This window comes from Apodemus sylvaticus, chromosome 13 (assembly GCF_947179515.1).
Source record: "Apodemus sylvaticus chromosome 13, mApoSyl1.1, whole genome shotgun sequence".
NCBI classification, from domain to species: Eukaryota; Metazoa; Chordata; class Mammalia; order Rodentia; family Muridae; genus Apodemus; species Apodemus sylvaticus.
In genome coordinates, this window is record NC_067484.1 from 47,929,917 (window position 1) to 47,955,517 (window position 25,601).

Genomic DNA, 25,601 nt, shown 5'->3' on the forward strand with positions numbered 1-25,601 from the left:
AATAGTATTGGCAATGGTCTAGAATGTTGGGGGCATCTACGGGACCTTTTGGCTACAACTCAACAAGATATAACCTATTCCTGGCACTGGTGACTTTACTTGGTAGCATGATGCCTAGTTAAGGCACTGTCTCCCTAACTGTATAGTGGCTTATGTAAATTCCTTTCCTATAAGTATATATTTTAGAAAACTTCTATAATAATTTCTATACAACTCTTCTAAGACCTTTAGTATTAGTTATCCCCTAGCCAAAAAGCTATTTGCCATTAATAGTCTCCTGAGAGAGAAAATTAGTTTTACCCAAAGGAGTGACACTGGGTCTATCAATCACAAATCAGGCCAGGCCACATGCTCATAGTTAACCAACACAAAACAGACTCCATGGTTTTTGTTACTGTTATGGTTCTCTTCATTTTTGTTTGGCTTTTGTTTTTTGGGAGAAAAGTGTGAATTCAGTGGGTAGTATTTGGGCGGTCTTAGGGGAAAGGACAACATGTGATCAAACCTTATGAAGAACTAAAAATATTATAAAACTGTAACCTCCTCAAAGAAGGAAACCATAAAATCAACTCCAATCCCGCTGTATTGTTGTTAATTGGTATAATTTCAATATTGCATCTCAGTGGATAGGAAGGTCTAAAGAGAGAAGAAAGACTGGGGAACAGTCAGGGAGCAGTCACAATACATCTATGTGATTCACAATACATCTATGTGATTAAGTTTGCAGTGTTTTATGTGTATAGGTTTCGATACCCCAAAACAATAATAATGTGATCAAAACGATACAGTGATAATTATAGTTCGAAATATAGTAAGAATTACTATGACAGCTATAAAGTAACCATGCACCATTTGAAAATGGTGTTGATAGTCATGCCTAACCACAGTTGAGACAAACCTTAAATTTGTAAAACATCCAAAATTATCTTCAAAGCACAATAAAATGATATAACTATTCCTAATTTTTTCTTGTGAGAGTATACTAATTTTTTTTTTTTTTTAAGATTTACTTTATTTATATGAGCACACTATTACTCTCTTCAGACACACCAGAAGAGGGCATCAGATCTCATTACAGATGGTTGTGAGCCACCATGTGGTTGCTGGGAATTGAATTCAGGACTTCTGGAAGAACAGTCAGTGCTCTTAACTGCTGAGCCATCCCTCTAGCCCCCTACACTAACTATTATTAAGGCCATTTTATATTTTACTAACTTTTAATGTGCTGCTCTGTTATTCAGTTTGACATTTCTCTAATAACATAAAAGTTATACCACATACAGAGACACTAACACACACCTCTCTGCAAATATTTCTTGTAGTTTACTTGGGTTTTAACTGTGGTCTTTTCTCATAAGACATTTAAATTTCTTGTCTAGTAACATATGTTTACCTAGACTGTTAATAATACCATTTCCACTTTCAAGCTGTACAAAGCATTTCCTGAAATGTCTAATTATATTGTTTCAGTCAATGAGATCCATTTGGACAGTTTTGCTGTTTTAAAAAACAAACAAACCTCATTTTTAACCAAAGAATGTCGGTAAGGATTAAATGCTTAATTAGTTTATATCTAATCCCTTTAAAATCACGGTAAGCACAGCAGCAAATTTTCTATCTTATCTAAAAGTGAACAGTGGGACCTATGGGAAAAAAGTCATCAGTGTTTCATCATGGTAAGAGAAACCTTGTATCTTACAACATGAGGTGTACCATGTTATAAATCTCTGGAACATAGCCACTCTATGAAAACAGAGAATCTAAGTTTATTTTGATGTGACCATTTGTGTGAATAATGAAAATTTAAGTGTATGAGTATTATCTTATATACACATTTCAATTATTTAATAATTACCCATTAAGTAAAAAATACTGCAGAAAAGGACAAGAAGGCATCTGAGGAAATTAAATTATCTCTTCAATCATGACATATAGAAATTCTGAGTTTAAAAGTTACATACTTAAAATCAATTACACTAGCAGAAGTATTTCTTAAAACAAAGGCATGCGAAAAAAATCACTGCATGATTGTTTATTTAAAATATGACTCTGGATGTAAATACATACGGGCTTACATAATGTGTGGTTATTCATATAAACTCTCAATTAAAATGCTCAATAGTTCATCCCCGAAGTCTTTTGATTTTAATAAACACGATAGTAAATTTTCTTTCTTATTGAAAGTGTTTAAAGTCTTTTGAATCTTGATTTGTGAAGCGATTACTGAAAAATAACTTAGCTACATCAAAGAAAAATATTGTTTGTAATGTCACAGATTTCTCCATGGCAAAATAGTCTTATATTGCTATTGCACAATTTACAGGTACAGGTTATTCTGTGCATATAAACTCTCTATAATGACAGTGTTTTCACTGTAACTTGCTCACTATATTTAAAATATGAAATACAATTATAAAACCTTTAACAACACACTTTTATAATAAAAGTATCCTGAGGATATTACAAAATTCATTTACCAGCCCTTCATTTCCTTGCTTTGACTCTTCAATTCCTAATAGTTTTTCATATTTCATTACATAAAAATGGCCATTTCTGGTTCTAACTAGAAATAAATTTGAGCTAAATAGTATGTAACTGTCCCTTAAACACTTATTCTACTGCCAGTCTCATTGGCTAAAAATCAAGTATTTTCCAAGTATTTTTTATAATGAATCAGAAAAGCTATAGCATGAAACAGACAGAAATAAGGGTTAGCATATTTAAGATAGAGGCATTGTAAATTTTAAATATTTTGGTCAAATTTTATAATAAAATAATATTTTGGCAAAAATAATAAAATATAACATTTATTTCCTATCAATGTAGATTTGCAGGTCACTGTACATTTGTAAATACTATAATTACTTTGTTTTCACATTTGTTTCTAAAAACACTGCTATAACATTTTCAGAATTTTTAGACTAAATGTATTTTAAAAGAAATAAAATTAAAACAAAATTTAACTAAAATGTCTGATCATCAAAACTGGTGACATATTTATAATATAAATGCCTTGTGTGCTACACATCTTTATTGCCTAATGAGACTTATTTGACTCAATATCTTTAAAATAATAATAATAATAATAATCTTAAAACTCTTCTTAAAAGTGACATTAAGATTAAAATAATTTAAAACTTAAAAAACCCAGAGTTGCAAGAGACGGTTTATACTGTGGCAGTAGGTGTTATGGCACAGAGTCATGGAAAGACTTGCAGTCTCTGCTCCTGTATATACATTATCAAGTAAGATGTGGAAGATAGATATCTATATATATACACACACATATGCACACATATATACATATACATAAATACATTTATATACATACATCTGGGTTATAGAAGGGAAACAGGAAAACTAATAAACTCTTGGACACTCTTATCACTGAGGTCCCAATAGTAGTTTTAGTGGCAATGTCTTATCTTAACTGTATCTATATAAACTTTTCATTATTAACAGGAAAAGAATTAGAGCTGCTGTGTGACAGAGAAGTGAGAAGGTGGCGAGTTCATTGGTGAGTGTTATCTCGGCACCTGCCTTAAGGGTTTTATTGGCTGTGGACTTCATGCAGCAATGTTTGCACAGAGTTTATAACATGAGAAAACAAAATTCCTTTAACATGATGGCATATTTACTAAAATGTACTATAAATAAGTATGAATAGAGCACTACTTATACATCCTATGTTAGGCAACAGGATCTAACGCTGAATGACTTGTTATCTTTTAAGGCATCAGTGCATCAGTGCATCAAGGGCAAAGTTCCATAAAATAAATATGAAAACAAGAAAGCATTAGTTTATCCATGGTGCAGATGATTATTGTGCATTGCAATTGCTCACCACTTCTACAAAACAGGTAATAAGTCATATATCCTCTTGTGAAAATGCTACAGCATAAATTTCACATCATTTTTCAACACCTCATTTAAAGGGCTAAACTGATCCGGCAGTATCCTCATTTTCATTGTTCCATCAGCTCCACAAGAGAAAATGTGATTTGCTGGTCCTGTCTCAATCTGCATGACTCCAGTTCCAATATTTCTAAAAATAGACTGTCGAGCATGTTCATTGATAAAAGTATGGAGAAGACTAAAGGTAGAAAGACTCCAAATCTGAAAGATATGAAGGACAAAATGAAAACTGAGGCTGGTGATTGACTTAAGAATCCAAAATAAAATGTAACTGCCTTCCTGTGCAGGTAGTACATTTCTAAAACAAGGATGGTCAGTATCTGTGTGAGCTGGCATCACAGTCTCCTGATTCTCTATAGGCTATAACTACTCATCAACTGCTTTGTTGTTGTTGTTGTTGTTCTTCAAAGTCCATCCACGGAGAGTAGGAATTTTGTTAATAATGCACTGTAGATGCTATGGCACATGCAAAAAACCTCATTAAGTACAGAAAAGTGTGTGTGGGGGAACCCTATTCTGGGAAAATCCCAAACTTATTCCTATACTTCCTCTAGTACTTCATCTTGTGAACAATCCTCCCCTCTATTTAGATTTGCTTATAAAATGAATATCCAAAATTCTAGCCATGTGATACTTGAGTGTATGATTCTACTTCCTCTCAGTCTTTGCTTTGCCTTGTTTCTTTCTCTGAGAGTGGCAAGAATTGAAACCTTGGCAGGCTTTATCAGCTGCAACAAGTTGAAACAAGGAAGTGGCTTCAAATCAAAGAAAAATAATTCTGCTATGATATATTCACCTAACCTAGAAATTTAGTAATCATATAACTAAGAGTAGAGTCAAGATTGATTATATTATCTGAAATATATCTAAATCCATAGAAAATTTAATTCTTAAGCATTAATTAAGCACACTTTAAAACCAGTAAAAAACTAAAATTTAAAGTTGAAAATATTTCCATTCATTAAAGGATTTATTAAACAGTGATTAGCATTGTTAGCTATGATAGAACTAATTCAACTATTATGTACAGTATGCTGGTATCATAAATATAAAGGCCTAAGTTTCTAATTTTTTTCATATTATAGGTACCATGTGTACTGACTGGTTGTGTGTTCCAACTTGACACAGGTTGGAGTTATCACAGAGAAAGGAGTTTCAGTTGGGGAAGTGCCTCCATGAGTTCCAGCTGTGGGGCATTTCTCAATTAGTGATCAAGGGGGGAGGGCTGGAAGTCTTTGGTTCTATAAGAGAGCAGGCTGAGTAAGCCAGGGAAAGCAAGCCAGTAAGTAACATCCCTCCATGGCTTCTGCATCAGCTCCTGCTTCCTGACCTGCTTGAGTTCCAGTCTAGACTTCCTTTAGTAATGAACTGCAACGTGGAAGTGTAAGCTGAATAAACCCTTTCCTTCCCCAACTTGCTTCTTGGTCATGATGTTTGTGCAGGAATAGAAACCCTGACTAAGACACCATGTATCAATTGTATTTACCTTTATGTTGCCTTCTGCAGATCCTGTAACAAAGTACTCTTCAGTTGGGTCAATAGCAATGGCTTTAACAGGAGAATCATGGCTCTGAAAAAGCTGCCTCTGTTGTCGTTGTCGAAGGTCAAATATACATGTAAAACCTTTTCTGCCACCTGATATGAGCAGTTGATGTTTGGGAGCATATGCTAAAACTGTGGCTCCACTATCATGACAGGTAAAAGCTGAAGGTCAAAAACAAAAAGGTTAAAACCACTTAGTAATAGAAAAAGGAACAGGCTTCTATTAAGTGGGTGAGATGGAAAAAACAGACTTGCTTTCCTGCCTTAGCCAACTTAAAAACCAATGCAATATAAGAAATGATTTGATATACCAAGCATGAGACAATGAGGAATGACTGTGGAGAGAAGAAAACAGAGGTAGACATAGGGTTGGTTGTTCCAGCAAACTGCCTACAGTTTTGTGTCAGAACACAAAGAAACTGAACTGAAGTTGAACTGGACTCAATAGCAGCAAATTGTTGAATAGTATCTATTATATGTAAGTGTGACAATTTATAAATACTATAAAGCTGCTAAGCAAGCCTTTTTGTGGCTTTCATATATAAAATAGTACATACAGGTGGATCATGCTAGGTACATGTTTTACTTTATTATAATTCTAAATTTTTCAAAGTGGTTCTTATCTTGTAGCACACTGAATATACTTTTCCTTTAGCACACTGAATATACTTTTCCTTATCATCTTAACCATATTTTTACAAACTTACCATTCAAATAATGAGAAAAAGACTGTTTGAAAATACTTGGATATATCATCACTTGGTTCATACAGTTGTTTATTAAGTGTTAAATGTAAAAATTCATCTCCAAACAAAAGCCACCAAGTTTTTCCTGTTTTTTTTTTCCTAGAAATTTGCACTTTACATGTAGCTACACAACCCATTTGTAGATAAATTTGTGAGGTCTGTGTTAAAGATATTTTTTGATTGTTTTATGTCACTATTCAATTCTTTTAGCACTGTATTGAAAACGGTTTTTTGTTCTTTCTCTACTGAATTCTTTTGTGCTTCTGTTAAAGTCTATGATATATAAGGGAGCCTATGAGATTCTCTATTTTTTTCAATGTTCTATTTAATTTTTTAAAAAGCCACCGTCACAATGTCTAATTTATTGCAGCTTTACATTAATTTCGGATTAGCAAGTATGAGTCCTCTGAATTTGTTTTTCTTCAGTATTTTCTTGATTATTTGTTATTTTCATACAAACCTTAAAATCCATTTATTGTTATGTACAAAACCATTTCCTTGTATTTCATTAGAACTTTAAAGTTGAATCTATAAAGTTGGGAAAAAGTGGCATTTTAAACAAAATTAAATTTTTAAAGCTCTACACTTGGGTCATCTTCTATATTAATTTAAATCTTCTTTGACTTAATTATTTTTGTCCCTTTCTACATACACATCCTCTATGTATTTTGTTTGATCAATGCCTTAGTAATTATTTTGGGCACTAATATGATAAGACCTTCCAAATTTCAAATTACATATATTAACTGTTGGTACAGAGGAAAACAACTGGTTTAGTATACTGTCCTGAGACCTTGATGTATAGCTCATATTAGCTCTAGCAATCCTCTTTTAGATTCTTTATACAATTATATCATCTAAAAGATGGCTTTTTTTCCTTCTATTCTGTGTAGCTTTTCTTTTTTGCATATTATTGCTAGAACATCCAATACAATGTTGTATAGGAGTGGGCAGAGGGTACATAGTATGAAGTTCTTGATATTCAGGTCTCTGCACTTGCCAATGGGCTAGCATATACACGGCTGCAAATATGCATGTGCACACATACATATGCTATTTATTTTTTTAAAAAAATTATTTATATACTATGTGCATGTGCCAGAAGAATACATAAGATTCTTTGGAACTAGAGTTACCTATGGTTGTGAACCAACGTGAGGATACTAGGAACAGAACACAGGTCCTCTGCAAGAGCAACAAGTGCTCTAAACCACCGAGACATCTTTCCAGCCCTAACATATGGCTTTAATACTGTCTTTTTCCCACTGTCTGTCTCTAGTTAATCATGAGTATCTGTCCTCAAACCCTGATATCATGGACAAAATTAACCTTGCAATCTGATAACATGTACTATTAAACACAAATCTCTTTTGAAACTATTTTTAATTTATGACTTTTTCTGAGACAGTCTCCTATAGTCCAGGTTCAAACTCTATATTGCAAAGGATGGCTTTGAACTTCTGAGTGCTGAGATTATAGACATATATTAATATGCTATGTGGTGCTGAGGTTCACACCTAGAACTGTGTGGGCTAGGCAAGCACACTGCAAATGATCTACATTCCCAGTTGTAGCTTCAGTTTATAAACAACCTTCAAAACTTACCATGGACTAAACTATTGGCAGGTGCTACAAGTGTGTCCCACAGACATATGTTTCTGGAAAAAAAATATGGATTTCTATTAACTGACAGAAAAATAGAATAAAAAATAAGCCTAGTATTAAGCACTTGAACTTTGCTTAAAGCAATGTTTTTGTTGTCATATATATATATATATATATATATATATATGTACATAACATTCTTACATCAAAAAACTGCTAACTTACAAAACTGAGTTATTCTTTGATTAGCATGCACTTACAAATAAAAGTTAATGAAGCATAACTATAGAAATTACTTCATGTGTTTACTGATTTCCCAATGTATCAGCTGAATGACACACAGTTATTATATCACACATAGTTAATATATCAAGAAGCATATATACACATACATACATGGAATTTCTACTAAACATGGGTTATTCTACAGGCTTGAAATCTAGTTTCTAGTACAAACTGAGGCTTTCAGATGAGTATCAGAAGCTTGGCAAGCTCGGGTTCTGACCAAAGAGCTTAGATGATCTGCATGAGTAGATGGAGTAGAGGACAGAGACGCTCATGCAAACTAGCAGGTTGATCTGAGTTCCCTATGAACTCCCTAGGCTCTTGTGAAAAGGACCTACCTCGTAATGACGGCATAGTGAAGACTAAACAAGCTAACTATATAATACAGCGAATAAATAAATAGTACATTTTCAGTTTCAAATTTTCTGAATATATATGGAAAATAAAATACAAAGAAATGTTCATTTCACCAAAACCCACATCCTTTCTTCTAAAGTCTCAATATGAGAACATTAAAAACATTAAATTTCTCAATATAAGAATAAAGAAATAAATTAATGGAGGAAAAAGGAATGGTTTTTGTTTTAAATGGTACTAGAATTTTGCAACCTTTGTGCCACTAAAAATGCTTTGTGAAAAAAATCTTTATGATAAAAATTCCTAAGGCCTAATTACTGAGACAAAGGAATACACAACAAAAAAATTTAGATATCCATATACACTTCATTTTAGCTACATCTCTTACCTATTGTCACTTGAAAGACCAGCTGTAGCTATCAGAGAGGAGGAACTAACGAAGACAAAATCATTGGCTGTCTTGTTATGACACTGCCAAGCCTGGAATAGTTATAAACAATAAATGTTACTGTTGCTAGTCGAATTTCTAAGACCAAGTTCATGTATAACCAAAATGCAATCATGTTATTTCTCTTAAAAATAATTTCTTTCTATCTTCTGAACCTTTAAAAAAGTTGGAGAATACAAGAACGTTCATGTTGATTCTCCCCCTTTCTGTAAAAAATACAGTTTCTGAACAATATATTTCACTTTTGTTCAACCAACATCTTATGAAACAAACATACAAAGGTTTAAACTTCAAATACCTCCCCCCCCACCAGATCTTGTTAAGTGGGAAAATACAACAACAAAGCTGTTTTCTAAAAACAGATACCAGGACTTAAGAATGTTTTAGATGTAAGTATTTTTGTCAAGTTGGCATTATGTAATTTTCAGAAACATTTAAACTTTTACATAATTGTTCAAAAATAATAAAAAGTTACTACCAAACTTAAAGTTGAATCAAACTTAATATGATACATTTTATCAATTAAAAAAGAAAAGCAGTTGTCTCAAGCAGTCTTTTCTCTGGAATATAAACTTACACATTTCACACTATAGCCTAATAAATCTAGAGGAAAAGAACTGACTAAATCGTTTTCAAGTTACCCTAAACAATCCTCCCTTGTGTTTTTTAGATCAACACTGAACTCTAACCTATAACCTCAGGTGAATTAACAGGAATCATAATGTATAATCTTAATCTTTTTTAATACATACTGTTTATGTTTAGTATATTTTAATCTCTGTAGACCAATTTTTATGAAGAATGCACACTATTAAACAGAGATGAAAACAAAGGGTCGGAGATAATCTGATACATCTGCTAATCATTTTAATTAGGTAAAAGACTCATTTATAGCTTAGTGAGGTTAGAAAAGTTCCAGACTTTCTGTGAGTCTCTGAAGATAGCATGCTGTGCCCATTAACTTCCTAAAGTTTATTCAAGGATTTTCACATATCACAAGAGCCTATAGTAGCAACTGAACAGATAAGATTAGAAGTATTTTATTTATTAATGTTAATATTACTTGTTTCAAACATAGCCTTGGTTTTTAAACATAAACTTCTATGTTTCATATATATATATGTATATATATATATATATATATATATATATATATATATATATATATATATATATATATACATATATATATATGATTTTTTACTTACCAGGTATGGCTTAGGCATGCTTCCAGTAACTGGGCAACACTTCCAGTTTGTTTGGTACAAACTTAAATATCCATCAGCATCAACAATTCCAAACTTTAAAAAAAATTCAAATTATTAATGTAAATATTGATACTGTATACCTTCTAATTTTTATATACCACTTTAAGAAAACTTACAGTGTAGGAAGAAGCATATAAGTAATGTGTACCACTAGTGTATACAGTTCTTATAACTTTTTTAAAAACGCATACTGCATTAACTATTAGGCCACACAAAACTGTTTTGTAAATATCAATATATGTACACACACACACACACACACACACACACACACACACACACACACACACAAAACCAAAAACCAAAATACCAAAATAAGGTCTTTCAAAAACATGCAGTTTGGAAACTATATAAAATAAGATGACCTGGCATGGCAGAACACACCTGTGATCCAACCCTTTAGAAGGCTGAAGGAGAACTGCTCTGAGTTTCAGGGTAGCACTGTCTACATAATGAGTATCATGGCACACTAAACTACAGTGTGAGATCCTGTGTCAAAAAAAAAAAAAACCCTCAAAAGCACAACAACAACAACAACAAAAAAAAAAACACAAAACGAACAAACAAAACCCTCATGCAGAAAGCAAAAATACACAAATAATACAAAGTAAAATAAGAATTAGTTATCATAGTCAAATAATTCTTTTGCTGAATTTCAAGGTAAATTTAATTGGGAAGACACTGAATTAAGTATAGAAGAATTTGATACAGACCTCACAGGTTAAAATAGCTAACTTTTTTTTTTTTTAAAGACATTATAAAAATAGTACTTGCTAGTAAGGGGACTCACACCTGTAAATCCCAAACATTTAGGAGGCTAAAGCAGAAGAAAGGACTGTCATGAATTTGAGACCAGTATGAGCCATAGAGTGAGACCTTGTTTAAAAACAAAACAAAACAAAAGTGTATGCTTAGAAAGTATATGAAACTCATGTCTAATGTGGACCCTGGTCTTTTTCTAATTCTAGATCAATCACCTATTATAACAAGCTGATTAGTTTCGCTAGGATTTCTTTTTATGAATATTTAAACACTCATATAGATTTTTATAGTATACTGGATAATATAAAGATACAAATTTACATTTTAACTATCCTCATCAAGACATACACATCTAGCTTTTCTTGTACAGGGTGGTATTGCAGTGTATAGTTGTCTTACAATTGTAAACTTTCCTTTTATAGACAGTTTTCAACTTATTCTATTATAAAAGGTGCTGCTTTGAACATTCATATAAATATACACCCCTTTATAATTATATAGACTAAATATTTGGAGTTGGGAATGCTTTGCATCAATTAAAATTGAAAGATATGTCTTCCCTTCCAGCCACCATTTGTACCAGGCAGCTCCACAGTCTTCTGTGCACAGACTCTGCCAGAAGAGAGTTGGTCTCCCAGGCATACAGACACAGGCTTACAGGCCCAAAGGAGGGGCAAGATCCAGCCAGAGACAGCAAGACCAACTAATACCAGAGATAATCAGATGGTGAAAGGCAAACACAAGAACCCTACTAACAGAAACCAACGCTACTTGGCAACATCAGAACCCAGTTGTCCCACCACAGCAAGTCTAGGATATTACAACACATTGGAAAAGCAAGAGTTGGATTTAAAATCGCATCTCATGATGCTGATAGAAGACTTCAAGAAGGACATAAATAACTCCCTTAAAGAAATACAGGAAAACATGGGACAATAGGTAGGAACACTTAAAGAGGAAACACAAAAATCCCTTAAAGAATTACAGGAAAACACAAACAAGTGAAGGAACTGAACAAAGCCATCCAGGATCTAAAAGTGGAAGTAGAAACAATGAAGAAATCACAAAGGAAGACAACTCTGTAGACAGAGAATCTTGGAAAGAATTCAGGAGTCATAGATGCAAGCATCACCAACAGAATACAAGAAATAGAAGAAAGAATCTCAGGTGCTGATGATACCATAGAAAACATTGACTCAACAGTGAAAGAAAATGTAAAATGCAGAAACGTATAATTTCAAACATCCAGGAACTCCAGGACACAATGAGAAGACCAAACCTAAGGATTATAGGTATAGAAGAGAGTGAAGATTTACAATTTAAAGGGCCAGTAAATATCTTCAACAAAAGTATAGAAGAAAACTTCCCTAACCTAAAGAAAGAGATGCCCATAAACATACAAGAAGCCTACAGAACTCCAAACAGACTGGACCAGACCAGAAAGTCCTCCCAGCACAAAATAATCAAAACAGCAAATGCACTAAACAAAGAAAGAATATTAAAAGCAGTAAGGGAAAAAGGGTAAGTAATTTATAAAGGCAGACCTATCAGAATTACACCAGATTTCTCACCAGAAACTATGAAAGCCAGAAGATCCTGGGCAGATGTTATACAGACCCTAAGAGAACACAAATGGCAGCCCAGACTACTATACTCAGCAAAACTCTCAATCACCATAGAAAGAGAAACCAAGATATTCCATGATAAAACCAAATTTACACAATATCTTCCCACAAATCCAGCCCTACAAAGGATAACAGATGGAAAACGCCAACACAAGGAGGGAAACTACAGCCTAGAAAAAAGTAAGAAAGTAATCTTCTTCCAAATAACCCAAAAGAAAGTAACCACACAAACATAAAAATAACATCAAAAATAACAGGAAGCAACAATCATTAATTAAGGAATTAAAATATTCCTTAATATCTCTTAACATCAATGGACTCAACTACCCAAATGAAAAGACATAGACTAACAGAAATAATTTTCCTGTAGATCTTCAATTTTATCAGAAAATGTTTGTAATTCCTCTTTCAATTAATTTAGTAATGTTTTTTATATCAACCATTTTATCTGCATTATTTTTCATGATAATCTTCAATTTTAACATGTTTTTCTATATATTCTATTTTTTTCAGAAATATTTTCCATGTAAATCTCTAATTTTATCACAAAATGTTAATTCCACCTTCAATTAATTTAGAAAGATTTTTATGTCTACCGTTTTATCTGTATACTTTTCCATGAAATAGTCAATCTTAACATGTTTTTCTATATTTTTCTTCAATTTTATCAGATATATTTTCCATGTAAATCTTCAATTTTATTAGAAAATGTTTATAATTCCACTTTCACTCAACTTAAGAATATTTTTATGGCTACCATTTTATCTGTATATTTTTTCCATGAAATAGTCAATCTTAACGTGTTTTTCTATATTTTCTTCAATTTATCTGATATATTTTCCATGTAAATCTTCAATTTTATTAGAAAATGTTTATAATTCCACTTTCAATCAACTTAGAAATATTTTTAGACCTACCATTTTATTTTCCATGATAATCTTTAATTTTAACATGTTTTTCTATACATTTCTTCAATTTTATCAGAGATATTTTCCATGTAATCTTCAATTTTATCAGAAAATGTTTATAATTCCATTTTTAATCAACTTAGGAATATTTTTATGCCTACTACTTTATCTGTATAGTTTTTTTATGAAATAGTCAATCTTAAGGTGTTTTTCTATATTTTTCTACGATTTTATCAGAAATATTTTCCATGTAAATCTTCAATTCTATCATAAAATGTTTCTACTTTTAAAATAACTTAGCAATGTTTTTATCTACCATTTACTCTTTAACTTTCCATGTCAATTTTAATGTGTTTTTCTACATATTTCTTCAATTTTGTCAGAAATATTTTCCATGTAAATCTTCAATTTTATCATAAAAAAGTTTTATTTATTTTTTTTAAAACTGAAAGATGAAACTGGCAAATGGATGATCTCATTTTGTTCCCTGGGCCCCACACAGTGGAAGGAAGGAAACCCCTGTAAGTTACCTTAGACTTCCACATATGAGCCACAGTATGCTCTTGCCCTCTTCCCACAAAGTCAAAAAATGTAAAAAGTTGAAAATTGAAGATAATATCAATTTTAAGCAAAATATTTGAAACTTACTACGTATTTATTCTTCCATATTAGTAAACACTGGGAACTACCAAAAATTAAAATAGTTAACTAAGTTTTAATTTTCAGTAATGATTACTGAACATATTAAAGTTTTGGTAAACTTCATATTGTTTAACTACTCTGTTTTTGAAAATTCTTATTATGTATGTTTTTTATAAAAATCTATACAGATAAAGTGGTAGGCATAAAAATATTCCTGAGAAATTTTCAAAAAAATTTCTATTGTTTTTATATTTGTTTTACTTTCTCACTATCTAGCCCTTTTTTCTAGTTTATTCTGTTTTCATGAGTAGAGCTAGATTTGTTCTTCAGCAGGGATAAATATGGAATATATATTCAAATACTGTTAATTTGAAGTAAAGTTTGGCTGAAATCAACTTATTTCTCACACTGTATCTAATAGGATTATATAAATATAGCTCTACTAATTGTAATTTTTCCCTTTTTAAAAAAAATTTCTTTTTTCCCCTGAAATAGGGGTCTTCTATGTAGCTCTGTCTGTCTGGAACTCACTCTGTAGACCATGCTAGCCTTGAACTCAGAAATCCATTTGCCTCTGCCTCCCAAGTGGGATTAAAGGTGTGTGCCACTACCGCCCCACATTTTTCCCTTTTTATTGGAAATTTTGAGAAACCTAATTCCAATTATTTAGAAAGGAAGGTGAGTAACATTTACAGCTCTATTTCTTTCACATTTATAGAACTATTTCTTTATATCTGAATTAAAACAAAAAACCAAATAACTGGGTATGTGTACATATATCTGTCAATAAATCTTAGTACTAGGAAGTCCCAATTTTTGTGAAATTATATTCTTTACTTTCAACAAATATTCATTAATCCTTCAAGTACTGATTTCCCCCTACCATTTTGATTTTTCTAAAATGTTTCCTGAACTATTTCCCAGGAGATAATTTCTTATTTGGTACTTCTTCAACATATATATAAACAAACATACATACATACCTTGTTTTTTGGAACTTATGTTGACTGACCCCCACTGTTTTTAATTTGTAAAAACTATTTCCTGTTCTATGCTGTTTCATACTAGCCTGTTTTATTGATAGCATTTCTGAATCTCTTAAGAATTAATTCCTCATGTCATTTATTAGTCTTATTATCTTAATTTTGTTGAAATTTAGTCTTTTGAGTGCCCAATTCTATCTGTAATTTACAGCAAAACTGATTTACATGATTGAGATAGACTGAGTTTTATGCTTCCTTAATAAAGGCTAGAGAACGTATAGGTGTTGTGCTATTTGGTTTTATCACATGGATAAAGTGAATGAAAAATTAACTGCTTAGCAAGATACCTGGCAGGCAATGAACTAAAGCTTGTTTTACTTTAAAACTATATAAAGGACTGTAGCAAGTGTTAATGCTAACAAATAAGTCAGATTACAGAATCAAATTGTAGTAAGGTTTGAGCATCATACTGAAGAGTTTGGTAAAAAGATATCTTGAAGGATTTCTCAAAAAAAAAGGATATTACTTATTTTAATTATGTTTTTCACATTATCACCTTATTGGGAAGATGTTATATCAAAGGAATTAAGGATTGACATACACAGACTAGAAGCAACAGCACACAGTCAACTAAAATGGAAAGCATAAACACATTAATACTTCAGACTACACTTATTAAGCACTCATAATCTGAAAAGTCTGAAATCCAAAATGGTTTGAAATCTGATCTTTGTGAGCACCATAATAAAAATTTAGGGAAAGAAAAAGGCTATTATCTAGGATCTGTGTAAACTTTCAGTGATGTATGATCCTGAAGACAAATACCAGGCTAATTTACACTTAAGCCCTTGATTTGAAATAAGCAGCAATGTGAGAAGACAGTAAAGGGATGGTCTAGAGGTGTTTCAGCAAACTTTTTTTTAAAAAAATTAAATAAAATTTCATTATTTCCCCTTTCTTTCCCTTCCATTCCTCCTTACCCCACTTAAAATTTAAAGCATTCTTTTATGATTGTTACATATCTATGAATAAATATATAAATAACTTGCCCAGTCTGCTTAGTGTTGTTGGTATATATATGCTTTCGGGGCTGACCATTTTGTATTGGATAATTATGAGGCTTGTCTCTGGAAGAGATCAATTCTTCTTCTCTTGGTAGTCATTAGTTGCCTATACTGTTTTTTTTGTCTAGGGTCCTATGAAATTTCCCACTTCTTCCTTATTAATATGTTTGTATTGTTACTGCTCAGGCAGCCATATTACTGAGCTGTCATGGGTGTACTTTTCCTGTCATTTCTAGGAGAAAATCTCACAGCACACCTTCTAGTCACACATTCACTTAAATGGCTCTGTAACTAAAGGTTTGTCCTCCATAAGGTCTTTGTTCTCCTTAACTCTGCTAGTAGACAAGACTAAAAGAAAATAATGAACAATAGAACTGTAATATCAAAATGTTCTATTAAAGCTGTGTGGCTAGTTCACAGTTTGCTGTCATGTCATTCTACAACAGTGCTTCTCAATTCTAAAATACAAAATCACAGATGCAGATGACTTAGACAGATCTAGCAAATCCTGAACTGTACTTGCTGCTTGGTGCTGAATCATACTCTGAGTAGATTCTAGGAATTAAAGTGTTGGACATTCACTGGTCAAAGAAACATAAGATAGAGCACTGGTCCTTAGCGTACATTTAAATTAAGTTTAGTAGTCATATATGTGTACCACATACTATAGAAGAATCAAGTGCACTTAAATGTTCTTTCAGAAGAATTAGAAGAATTCTTATGAATTAGTACTTTAAATACTCTCTTCAAAACCTCAAACTAGTATATTTATACACCAAACTTATTTTAAAAAATATCATTTAATTCTCAACAATACCTTATTGCCCTGATAATTAAATCTCATTCTTGTAATTCTTGAATTGCCACCAGATCGAAAACAGGTTATTTGCTGAGAATGGCCCCATTCAAACATTCTGACACTTCCATCTTGAGCTCCAGTGAGATCTGCATTATAAGATGATAAAAATAACATTTATTTTAAAAAGGTTTGAGAAAATTTATTTAGCCCAATCTAGAAGTATTTATCAGAGATGAACTTAGGAAATAAATCAGTCCATTTATATAAATTTCTCTTTCATTTTTCATTTCATACAACAAAAATAATATGATGTACTTTCATTTGACTGAGAGCATGTCTTCAAACAAAACAACAGAAACATGTTTTTAGAAACATATGTTTATAAATTAAGATTCTTATCAAAATTATCTTAATGTCTTAATAGTCTAAAATAATTTTTATGATAAATATTATAATTATTGAAATTATTAAAGAATAAACTTTTGTCAGTTATACTAAATTTTTCTCAGAAAAAGTCGTATTAAAATCTTGAATGACATATTAAAGAAAATTTCATTTTTAAGTTATTTTGACTATTATCTGAAATATATGCTAATGACTCTGATAATACTGATTATTATAAGGAATAATATCAGTAGTTTTGATAATGAGATCTTACATAAAGCACTCAGAAATATAACAAATGTCTCCCTAATTATATTAATCATAACTCTCAGAATTAGTGTGGTATAGGAATAATAAAAATCAATATATATAAAATACCCAGTAAGCTGCTAATTACATTATTAGTTGAGTTTTATTAATTCTTTACCAAATCTTAATATAAATGAATTCAGGCTGTTTTAGAACGTTTTGCTGTACATTGGGCAGGGGTGAGAAGGTAGCAGCATAATGTCTTGACACTAGCTAGAAGAGATGCTCTTTTCCTCCCATGGTCTAAATTATTTTCTTTTCTGTGTGTTTTACCTGTATATATATTTGTGCAACATGTGCATGCAGTGCCTATAGAGATCAGAGAGGGTGTAGGATCCCATTGGATCTGGAGTTAGATATGTGTGAGTTTTATGTGGGTGCTGGGAATGTAACCTGGGTCCTCTGGAAGAGCAACTGGTGCTCTTAACCTCTGAGTCATTCTGACCTCACAGTCTTAACTAACTATAACCAATGAGGATAGCCATTTAAAACTATTTAAGTTTTCCGAATATTATCTATAGTGCTAAGAACTCTAAGCTACATGGCTCTGGAGTTCTTGAATTGTGGTGTATTAATAACCTAAAACACAACTCACTATAAACAGTAAGACAAAAACTGAACCTTCAACACTAATTAAGAACCTATCACTTCAATGAATCAAATTTCTTTTCATCTTGCTTCCTCAAATACCTTTTTATTTTTCTTCTGCTAGCTTAGTGTGATAGCTAATATTTTACTGCCTGGGTCTAGATCCACCAAGATTGGTAAGATACACTTCTGACTGTGTTTGTGAAAATGTTTCTAGATACGATTAACTGAGAGAGAAAATAGATGAACTACAAATATAGGAGGTGACACCTCATGGGTAGAGAAGCACATGGAACAGAAGAGGGCAAGGGAAACCTAGCTCAAAGTGATAGCACATCACCCTTCTTCTATGGTTCTTGGCTGGCTCTCACCACACTCACTTCTTCTCAAGTGACCAAAAGACTCAACCCTCTGAAACTTTAAGCCAAAACAAATTATTCCTCCCCTTGCAGCTGGTTCTGTCAATTATTTGGTGGCAGCATTGAGAACCTAATTTTTGGTAAAGCCATAAACCACCTGCAGTCTAATTTTATAAGTTTATGAAATGGTGAATGTTCAAATAGCCTTCTGTTGGTTCTGCTGGTTTCTTTTCTCCCTAGGTTGTTCCTTCCCCTCCCCCTCTCTCTAGGTAGCTCTCTGTGTGTATCTCTATGTGTGCCTGTCTGTGCATTGTGCCTAACCCTAGCGTGTGTCTCTCTCTGTGTGTGTGTGTGTGTATTCATACATACCAGAAGTCAACTGTTGTATCTTCTTCAAGTGCCTTCCACCATATTTTGAGACAGGGTCTCTTAAGGAACCTGGAGCCTAGCTGGCCAGCAAGGCTCCAGAGACCCTCCTGGCTCCAATGCCCAGTGCTGAGATTAAAGGTCTATGCTGCCATACCCAGAGTTTTCAAGGATCTGAATTCAAGCCATCATGCTGGCTAGCAAGTGCTTACTTTTCTGATGAAACCATCTCTTCAGCCCCAGATATACCGTGTTAAATGACTATTTAAAAGGCAAATAAAAACCTGCACTTCTCCATGGACTCCTTTTATAGTATACACTTGGGCCCTATAATCTTTTTATAAAATCATTTTAAATCAAGATTTTAGTGATTTTTCTATCTGGCACATGGCTAAAATCAAACCTATACATGCATTATTTGTGTGACATTTTTCTGTCTCTAAATTAATAGATAAGAGTTCTAGATAACTTATAGGCTCATAAGTAAATTAAACATTCCCTAAACTCTCAGAAGGAAGCTGACCCAAGTATACTTTAAGTTCATGTGGACTCGGAAAACCTTTGGTACATGCAAATTTGATGCAGGCTTTTTTACTCTGTGCTGCCAAGTAGGACCAGATCCGTCCTCATCTGATTGGCATTCTGGTGCCTCCAAGAGTTTGTCTATCTGTGTTGCCATGTTAGCTGACTTTATGCCTAGATCATCTGGAATCTCACTTCTGCACTGTCAGGTAACCCAGCTCCTCCTGGATCTTGCAGCGTCCCCACAGTCTCTGACATGGCTGACTTCTCATCCTGCAGTCCACCCAGATCCACCAAGATCTGACTTCATTTCCCTGCATAGGAGGGTAGGCCCTGCTCACCTGTGTCACACAGGTATCTTAATGTTCTACTTCTGAAATCTCATATGCCTAACCTCTGCTTGACCAGAGATGACAAAGTAGCATAGAAGGACTACATAGAAGAGATACATGTTGACCCTTAAATGGTGACTCTTAACTCAGACAATAGAAAACTCTCAAAAAGCCTGTCCTTTCTAGTAGGAGCAGTTCTGATGGTAAGGTCCTGGTTCTTGGTCTGTAAACAAAGCCATGACTAAGTTGCTGGGTAGAAGGAATAGTCAGGACTTCCAGGTCCCCAGAAGAAAAAAAGAGGCAGACCCAAGGGAGGAAAGGAGAGTTCACTATGTTTGGAGAAAGACCAAGCAGCCACGTGAGATACTGGAAGGAGTGACAGCCCTTGGCCGCTCCTATAGGCGGGTGGTCAGGGATGTATAGCAGGTACTAGACTTAACTGGGTACTAAAGTTTAGGGCAGGTGGGAGGTGTGGAACTAAGAGCCCTTATTATTGGTAAGGGCATGTTAGCAGTGAGAATTTAATAATGCCCAGCAATTGTGCCAAGAAGGCAAGTTGAAAATGAGTAACCTGTGTGTATGTCTTTTATCTGTGAATTCAAGGGAAGCTGGGTGGAGGCTGGTAGCACAGCCAGTTCCTGGAGCTTTGCGGAAATAGTGAAAGCTACACACAACAAATGACGGGCAACAGGGAAGGCGAGAACCCACTATTAATTTAGGAATTCTTGGATTGATCACCTACATATAGTGATAAAAAGTATATAGAGAGGGAATATTGGTTTCTCAGTGAGCAGAGCAGAGCCATATGGCTCTAGCACACTAAACTTGAACAAAGGAACACAGGCTTAGCTCACAGTCACTGGGATCCCCTGCTGTGAAAAGAGACTGGATGGCTGCTCTGAGGCAGAGAGCCAGATAGTAAAAGCTGCCTGCTTCCTACAAGCAGGTAATCAAAGGATAGAAATCTAAAGTTCGGTTATTTGTTTTTAAAGATAGAAGGGAATGCAGATTTTGCCCAAGCCACATGGGGATCCCCCCTTTCGGCCCACACACAGTTCAAAACTAATACAAAGAGTTTGGGTTCAGAGGCACTGGGAGCCCCTGCTGTGCAGAGACAGGTTACTTGGAGGAGGAAGGCAGAGAGAGGCAGACTACTGGCCCCCAACAAACAGATAAAAGATAGAGATAAAAGAGATTTAATTGCTCTAAGATTAGAAGGGTGTATACTGTAATTGTTCAAATGTTCTTAAGTATACAGAGATATAAAGCTCTACAGAAAGGAGAAGTCAGGGAGATTGAATGAAATAATGTTATAAAGCAAATCTGAAAAGGTTATACTAGGGTTATACTCAAATTCTTTGAATGTGGGCTCCACAGGAATTCTGTGATCAATATTCCTTGTATGACAGATTAGAAGCCGAAGAATAGGCCTATACAGTGTTCTCTCTCTCTCTCTCTCTCTCTCTCTCTCTCTCTCTCTCTCTCTCTCTCTCTCTCTCTCTTTCTCTCTCTCTCTCTCTCTCAAATCTAATTAAGGAAATGAAAGACCCCTACAATGAAAGCCTTAACACACTTTAGACAGACACTGAACACTAGAAGAAAAGACCTTCCATATTCATATAGTGGAAGAATTATACTTGTTAAATGGCAATCCCAGCAAAAGCTATTCAGATTCAGTGGAATCCTAACTCAAATCTTAGCACTGTTCTTTACAGAAAGAATATTTCTATGGTTTTTTTTTTTTTTTTTTTTTTTTTTTTTTAGAGAAAAATAAACTAAAAAATTTTATGGTGAGGTAGAAGAGTTGGCTCAGTAGTTAGAACACTTGTTGCTCTTCCAGAGTACTCTAGTGTTGACTCCTAGCACTCATACGACAGCTTAGAAGCATCTGTAAATCCAATCCCAGGGAATCAGATACTACCCTCTAACCTCCACAAGTTCTGCATGCACACTGTGCACAAATATACACAAAGGTACAACACTCACATACACATACAATAATGAAAATAAAATTAAAATGGCTTTTATGGAAAAAAATTATATGGCAACACACGAACACATACCACCACCACCACCACCACCACCACCACCACCACCACCACCACCACAAAAACAAGGGCAGCCAAACAATCTTGAACAAAATAACACTGCAGGAGGTATCATCCTACCTGATATCATATACTTTAGAACCATGGTAATAAATATATGGTATAATAAAGCACAGTATCAACTCAAAAATAAATACACAGATCAATGGAATAAAATAAGAGAATCGACACATATGCACACACAACTACAGTTACTTGATTTTTAACAAAGACACCAAAATATACACAGAAGACCCTATCTTTAACAAATGGTATTATGAATCATGGATTTCAACAAGTAAAAAAATAGAACTACACATTACCTCTCCCACTGAACAAAATCCAACTTCAAATGTACCAAGAATCTCAACATAAGGCCGTATACTCTAAAACTGTTAGTAAAAAAAAAAAAGGAGGGAGTATACTTTAACTTATGGACAAATGTAAGAATTCTTTAAGACCCTGGTAAAGCAGGAAAACTAACAATTGAGATCTCATGAAACTGCTTCTATACATCAGAGGAAACTATCAACTGAGTGAATATCCAACAGAAAGTATATATTAAAAAAAAGTACTTCCAGTGAATCCTAACTAAAAGTGCACAGCCATTCTTCACTGGAAGAATATTTCTCATGTTTTTCATAGAAAAACAATCTCAAAGCTAGACGGCCCCAGAACCATTTAAGCATGGGCTATTATTGCCATTGCTCTTGGTTGTCCACCATAACTGGAAGGGTAATCACTTTGAATGTATAGAGAAATGACCCTGCTATCTTGCTTACACAGTATAAAAAGGTGTTATGCAGGCAGCTTTAAGAAAAAATACCTTGGCACTTCTGAGCGCAGAGGTGAGATCACCACCTTCTCTCTAGAGGGGAAAAACTAGGAGCACACAGGGCCTAAGATCAGTGGAACAGCTGGGACTGAAGTCTTCCTGCCACCGTTTGTACCAGGGAGCTGGAGACTCTGCAGCCTTCTGTGCACAGCCCACCTGGAGAGAGTAATCTCCTAGCAGTGCTTTCACTTCTGAGCTCAGAGGAGTAAGGGCACAGGTTTACAGGCCCACTGGAGGAACAAACTCCAGCCAGAGACAACAATACCAACTAGTACCAGAGATAACCAGATGGTGAAAGGCAAGCACAAGAACCCTACCAACAGAAATCAAGGCCTCATGGCAACATCAGAACCCAGTTCTCCCTCCACAAAAAGTCCCGGATACCCCAACACACCAGAAAAGCAAGAGTTGGATTAAAAATTGTATCTCATGATGCTGATAGAGGGCTTCAAGAAGAACTTAAATAGCTCCCTTAAAGAAATACAAGAGAACATCAGTCAACAGGTAAAAGCCCTTAAAGAGGAAACACAAAAATCCCTTAAAGAAATACAGGAGATCATGGATCAACAGGCAGAAGCCCTTAACTAAGAAACACAAAAATCCTTTAAAGAATTACAGGAAAACACAATCAAGTGAGGGAACTGAACAAAACCATCTAGGATCTAAAAGTGGAAGTAGAAACAATAAAGAAATCACAAAGGGAGATATCTCTGGAGATAGAAAACCTTGGAAGGAATTCAGGAGTCACAGATGCAAGCATCAACAACAGAATTCAAGAGATAGAAGAAAGAACCTCAGGTGCTGAAGATAACATAGAAAACATTGGCTCAACAGTCAAAGAAAATGCAAAATACATAAAGCTGGTAATCCAAAACATCCAGGAACTCCAGGACACAATGAGAATACCAAACTTAAGGATTATAGGTATAGAAGAGAGGGAAGATTTTCAACTTAAAGGGTCAGTAAATATCTTCAACAAAATTATAGAAGAAAACTTCCCTAACCTAGAGAAAGAGATGCCCATGAACATACAAGAAGACTTCAGAACTCTAACAGACTGAATGAGAACAGAAACTTCTCCCGGCACATAATAATCAAAACACTAAATTCACTAAACAAAGAAAGAATATTAAAAGCAGTAAGGGAAAAGGGGCAAGTAACTTATAAAGGCAGACCTATCAGAAGTACACCAGATTTCTCACCAGAGATGATGAAAGCTATAAGATCCTGGTAAGAACTCATATAGACCCTAAGAGAACACAAATGCCAGCCTGGACTACGATACCCAGCAAAACTCTCAATCATCATAGATGGAGAAACCAAGATATTCCATGATAAAACCAAATTTACACAATATCTATCCACAAATCCAGTCCTACAAAGGATAATAGAAAAAAAGCAAGAAAGTAATCTTCTTCCAACAAACCCAAAAGAAGATACCCACACAAACATATAAATAACATGAAAAATAATAGGAAGCAACAATCACTATTCCTTAATATCTCTTAACAACAATGGTCTCAACTCCCCAATAAAAAGACATAGACTAACAGAAATATTTCTCATGTAAATCTTCAATTCTATCAGAAAATGTTTGTAATTACCCCTTTAATTTACTTAGTAATGATTTTTACGTTTACCATTTTATCTGCATTATTTTTCATAAGAATCTTCAATCTTAATGTCTTTCTATATATTTCCTCTATTTTATCAGAAATGTTTTCAATGTAAATCTTTATCACAAATGTTTCTAATCCCACTTTCAATTCAGTTTCTATATCTACCATTTTATATGTAAAATTTTCCATGAAATAGTCAATTTTAATGTTTTTGTCTATATATTTCCTGAATTTTACCAGAAATATTTTCCATGTAGATCTTCAATTTTATCTGAAAATGTTTTTAATTCTACCTTCAACTTAGAATTATTTTTATGCCTATCACTTTATCTGTATAATTTCCATGATAATCTTTAATTTTAACATGTTTTTCTATATATTTCTTCAATTTTATCAGAAATATTTTCCATGTAAATCTTCAAGTTTATCAGAAAATGTTTATAATTCCACTTTCAATCAACTTAGGAATACTTTTATGCCTACAATTATTACATCTATATAAATTTTCCCATGATAACCTTCAATTCTAACATGTTTAAAATTTTTAACACCTAAAATTTTTCTACAATTTTATTAGAAATATATTCCATGTAAATCTTCAATTCTATCATAAAATGTTTCTATTTCATATTTCAACTAATTTAGCAATGTTTTACATGTCTACCACTTTACTCTTGAATTTTCCATGAAAATTATCAATTTTAATGTGTTTTTCTATGTATCTCTTCTATTTTATCTGAAATATTTTCCATGTAAATCTTTAATTTTATCATAAAATGCTTTTACTTCCCTTTTCAATTAAAAAAAAAAAAGAAAAGAAAAAAAAAACAACCTTGTCTCACTCAGAGCTGGACCCTGTATGCTACAATATTGACTTGTCTGGTAAGATGTACACACTGTGGCATGACAGTTATGGAGTTTTGATCTGCTTTCTGATTGGCTAGGAAGCTTGTTCCACTAGAGAATTCTTTTTTTTTTTTTAATTTTTTTTATTCGATATAATTTATTTACATTTCAAATAATTTCCCCTTTTCTAGCCCCCCCCCCACTCCCCGAAAGTCCCGTAAGCCCCCTTCTCTTCCCCTGTCCTCCCTCCCACCCCTTCCCAGTTCCCCGTTCTGGTTTTGCCGAATACTGTTACACTGAGTCTTTCCAGAACCAGGGACCGCTCCTCCTTTCTTCTTGTATCTCATTTGATGTGTGGATTATGTTTTGGGTATTCCAGTTTTCTAGGTTAATAACCACTTATTA

General features: G+C 33.6%; 1 protein-coding gene across 6 annotated transcripts in view; it reads right to left on the reverse strand.

Annotated features, from left to right (window-relative positions):
* Positions 1-2,017: 2,017 nt before the first annotated feature.
* Dmxl1 (Dmx like 1) overlaps positions 2,018-25,601 on the reverse strand; it is a 158,013-nt gene continuing 134,429 nt past the window's right edge. For all 6 annotated transcript variants that reach the window (XM_052155925.1, XM_052155921.1, XM_052155924.1 and 3 more), the window contains 6 exons: positions 16,968-17,095; positions 10,107-10,199; positions 8,839-8,930; positions 7,809-7,861; positions 5,402-5,619; positions 2,018-4,116 (listed from right to left, as the gene is read on the reverse strand). In XM_052155925.1, the coding sequence (XP_052011885.1) occupies positions 3,892-4,116; positions 5,402-5,619; positions 7,809-7,861; positions 8,839-8,930; positions 10,107-10,199; positions 16,968-17,095 (809 nt within the window). In that variant the 3' untranslated portion in view covers positions 2,018-3,891. The remainder of the gene's footprint in view (positions 4,117-5,401; positions 5,620-7,808; positions 7,862-8,838; positions 8,931-10,106; positions 10,200-16,967; positions 17,096-25,601) is intronic.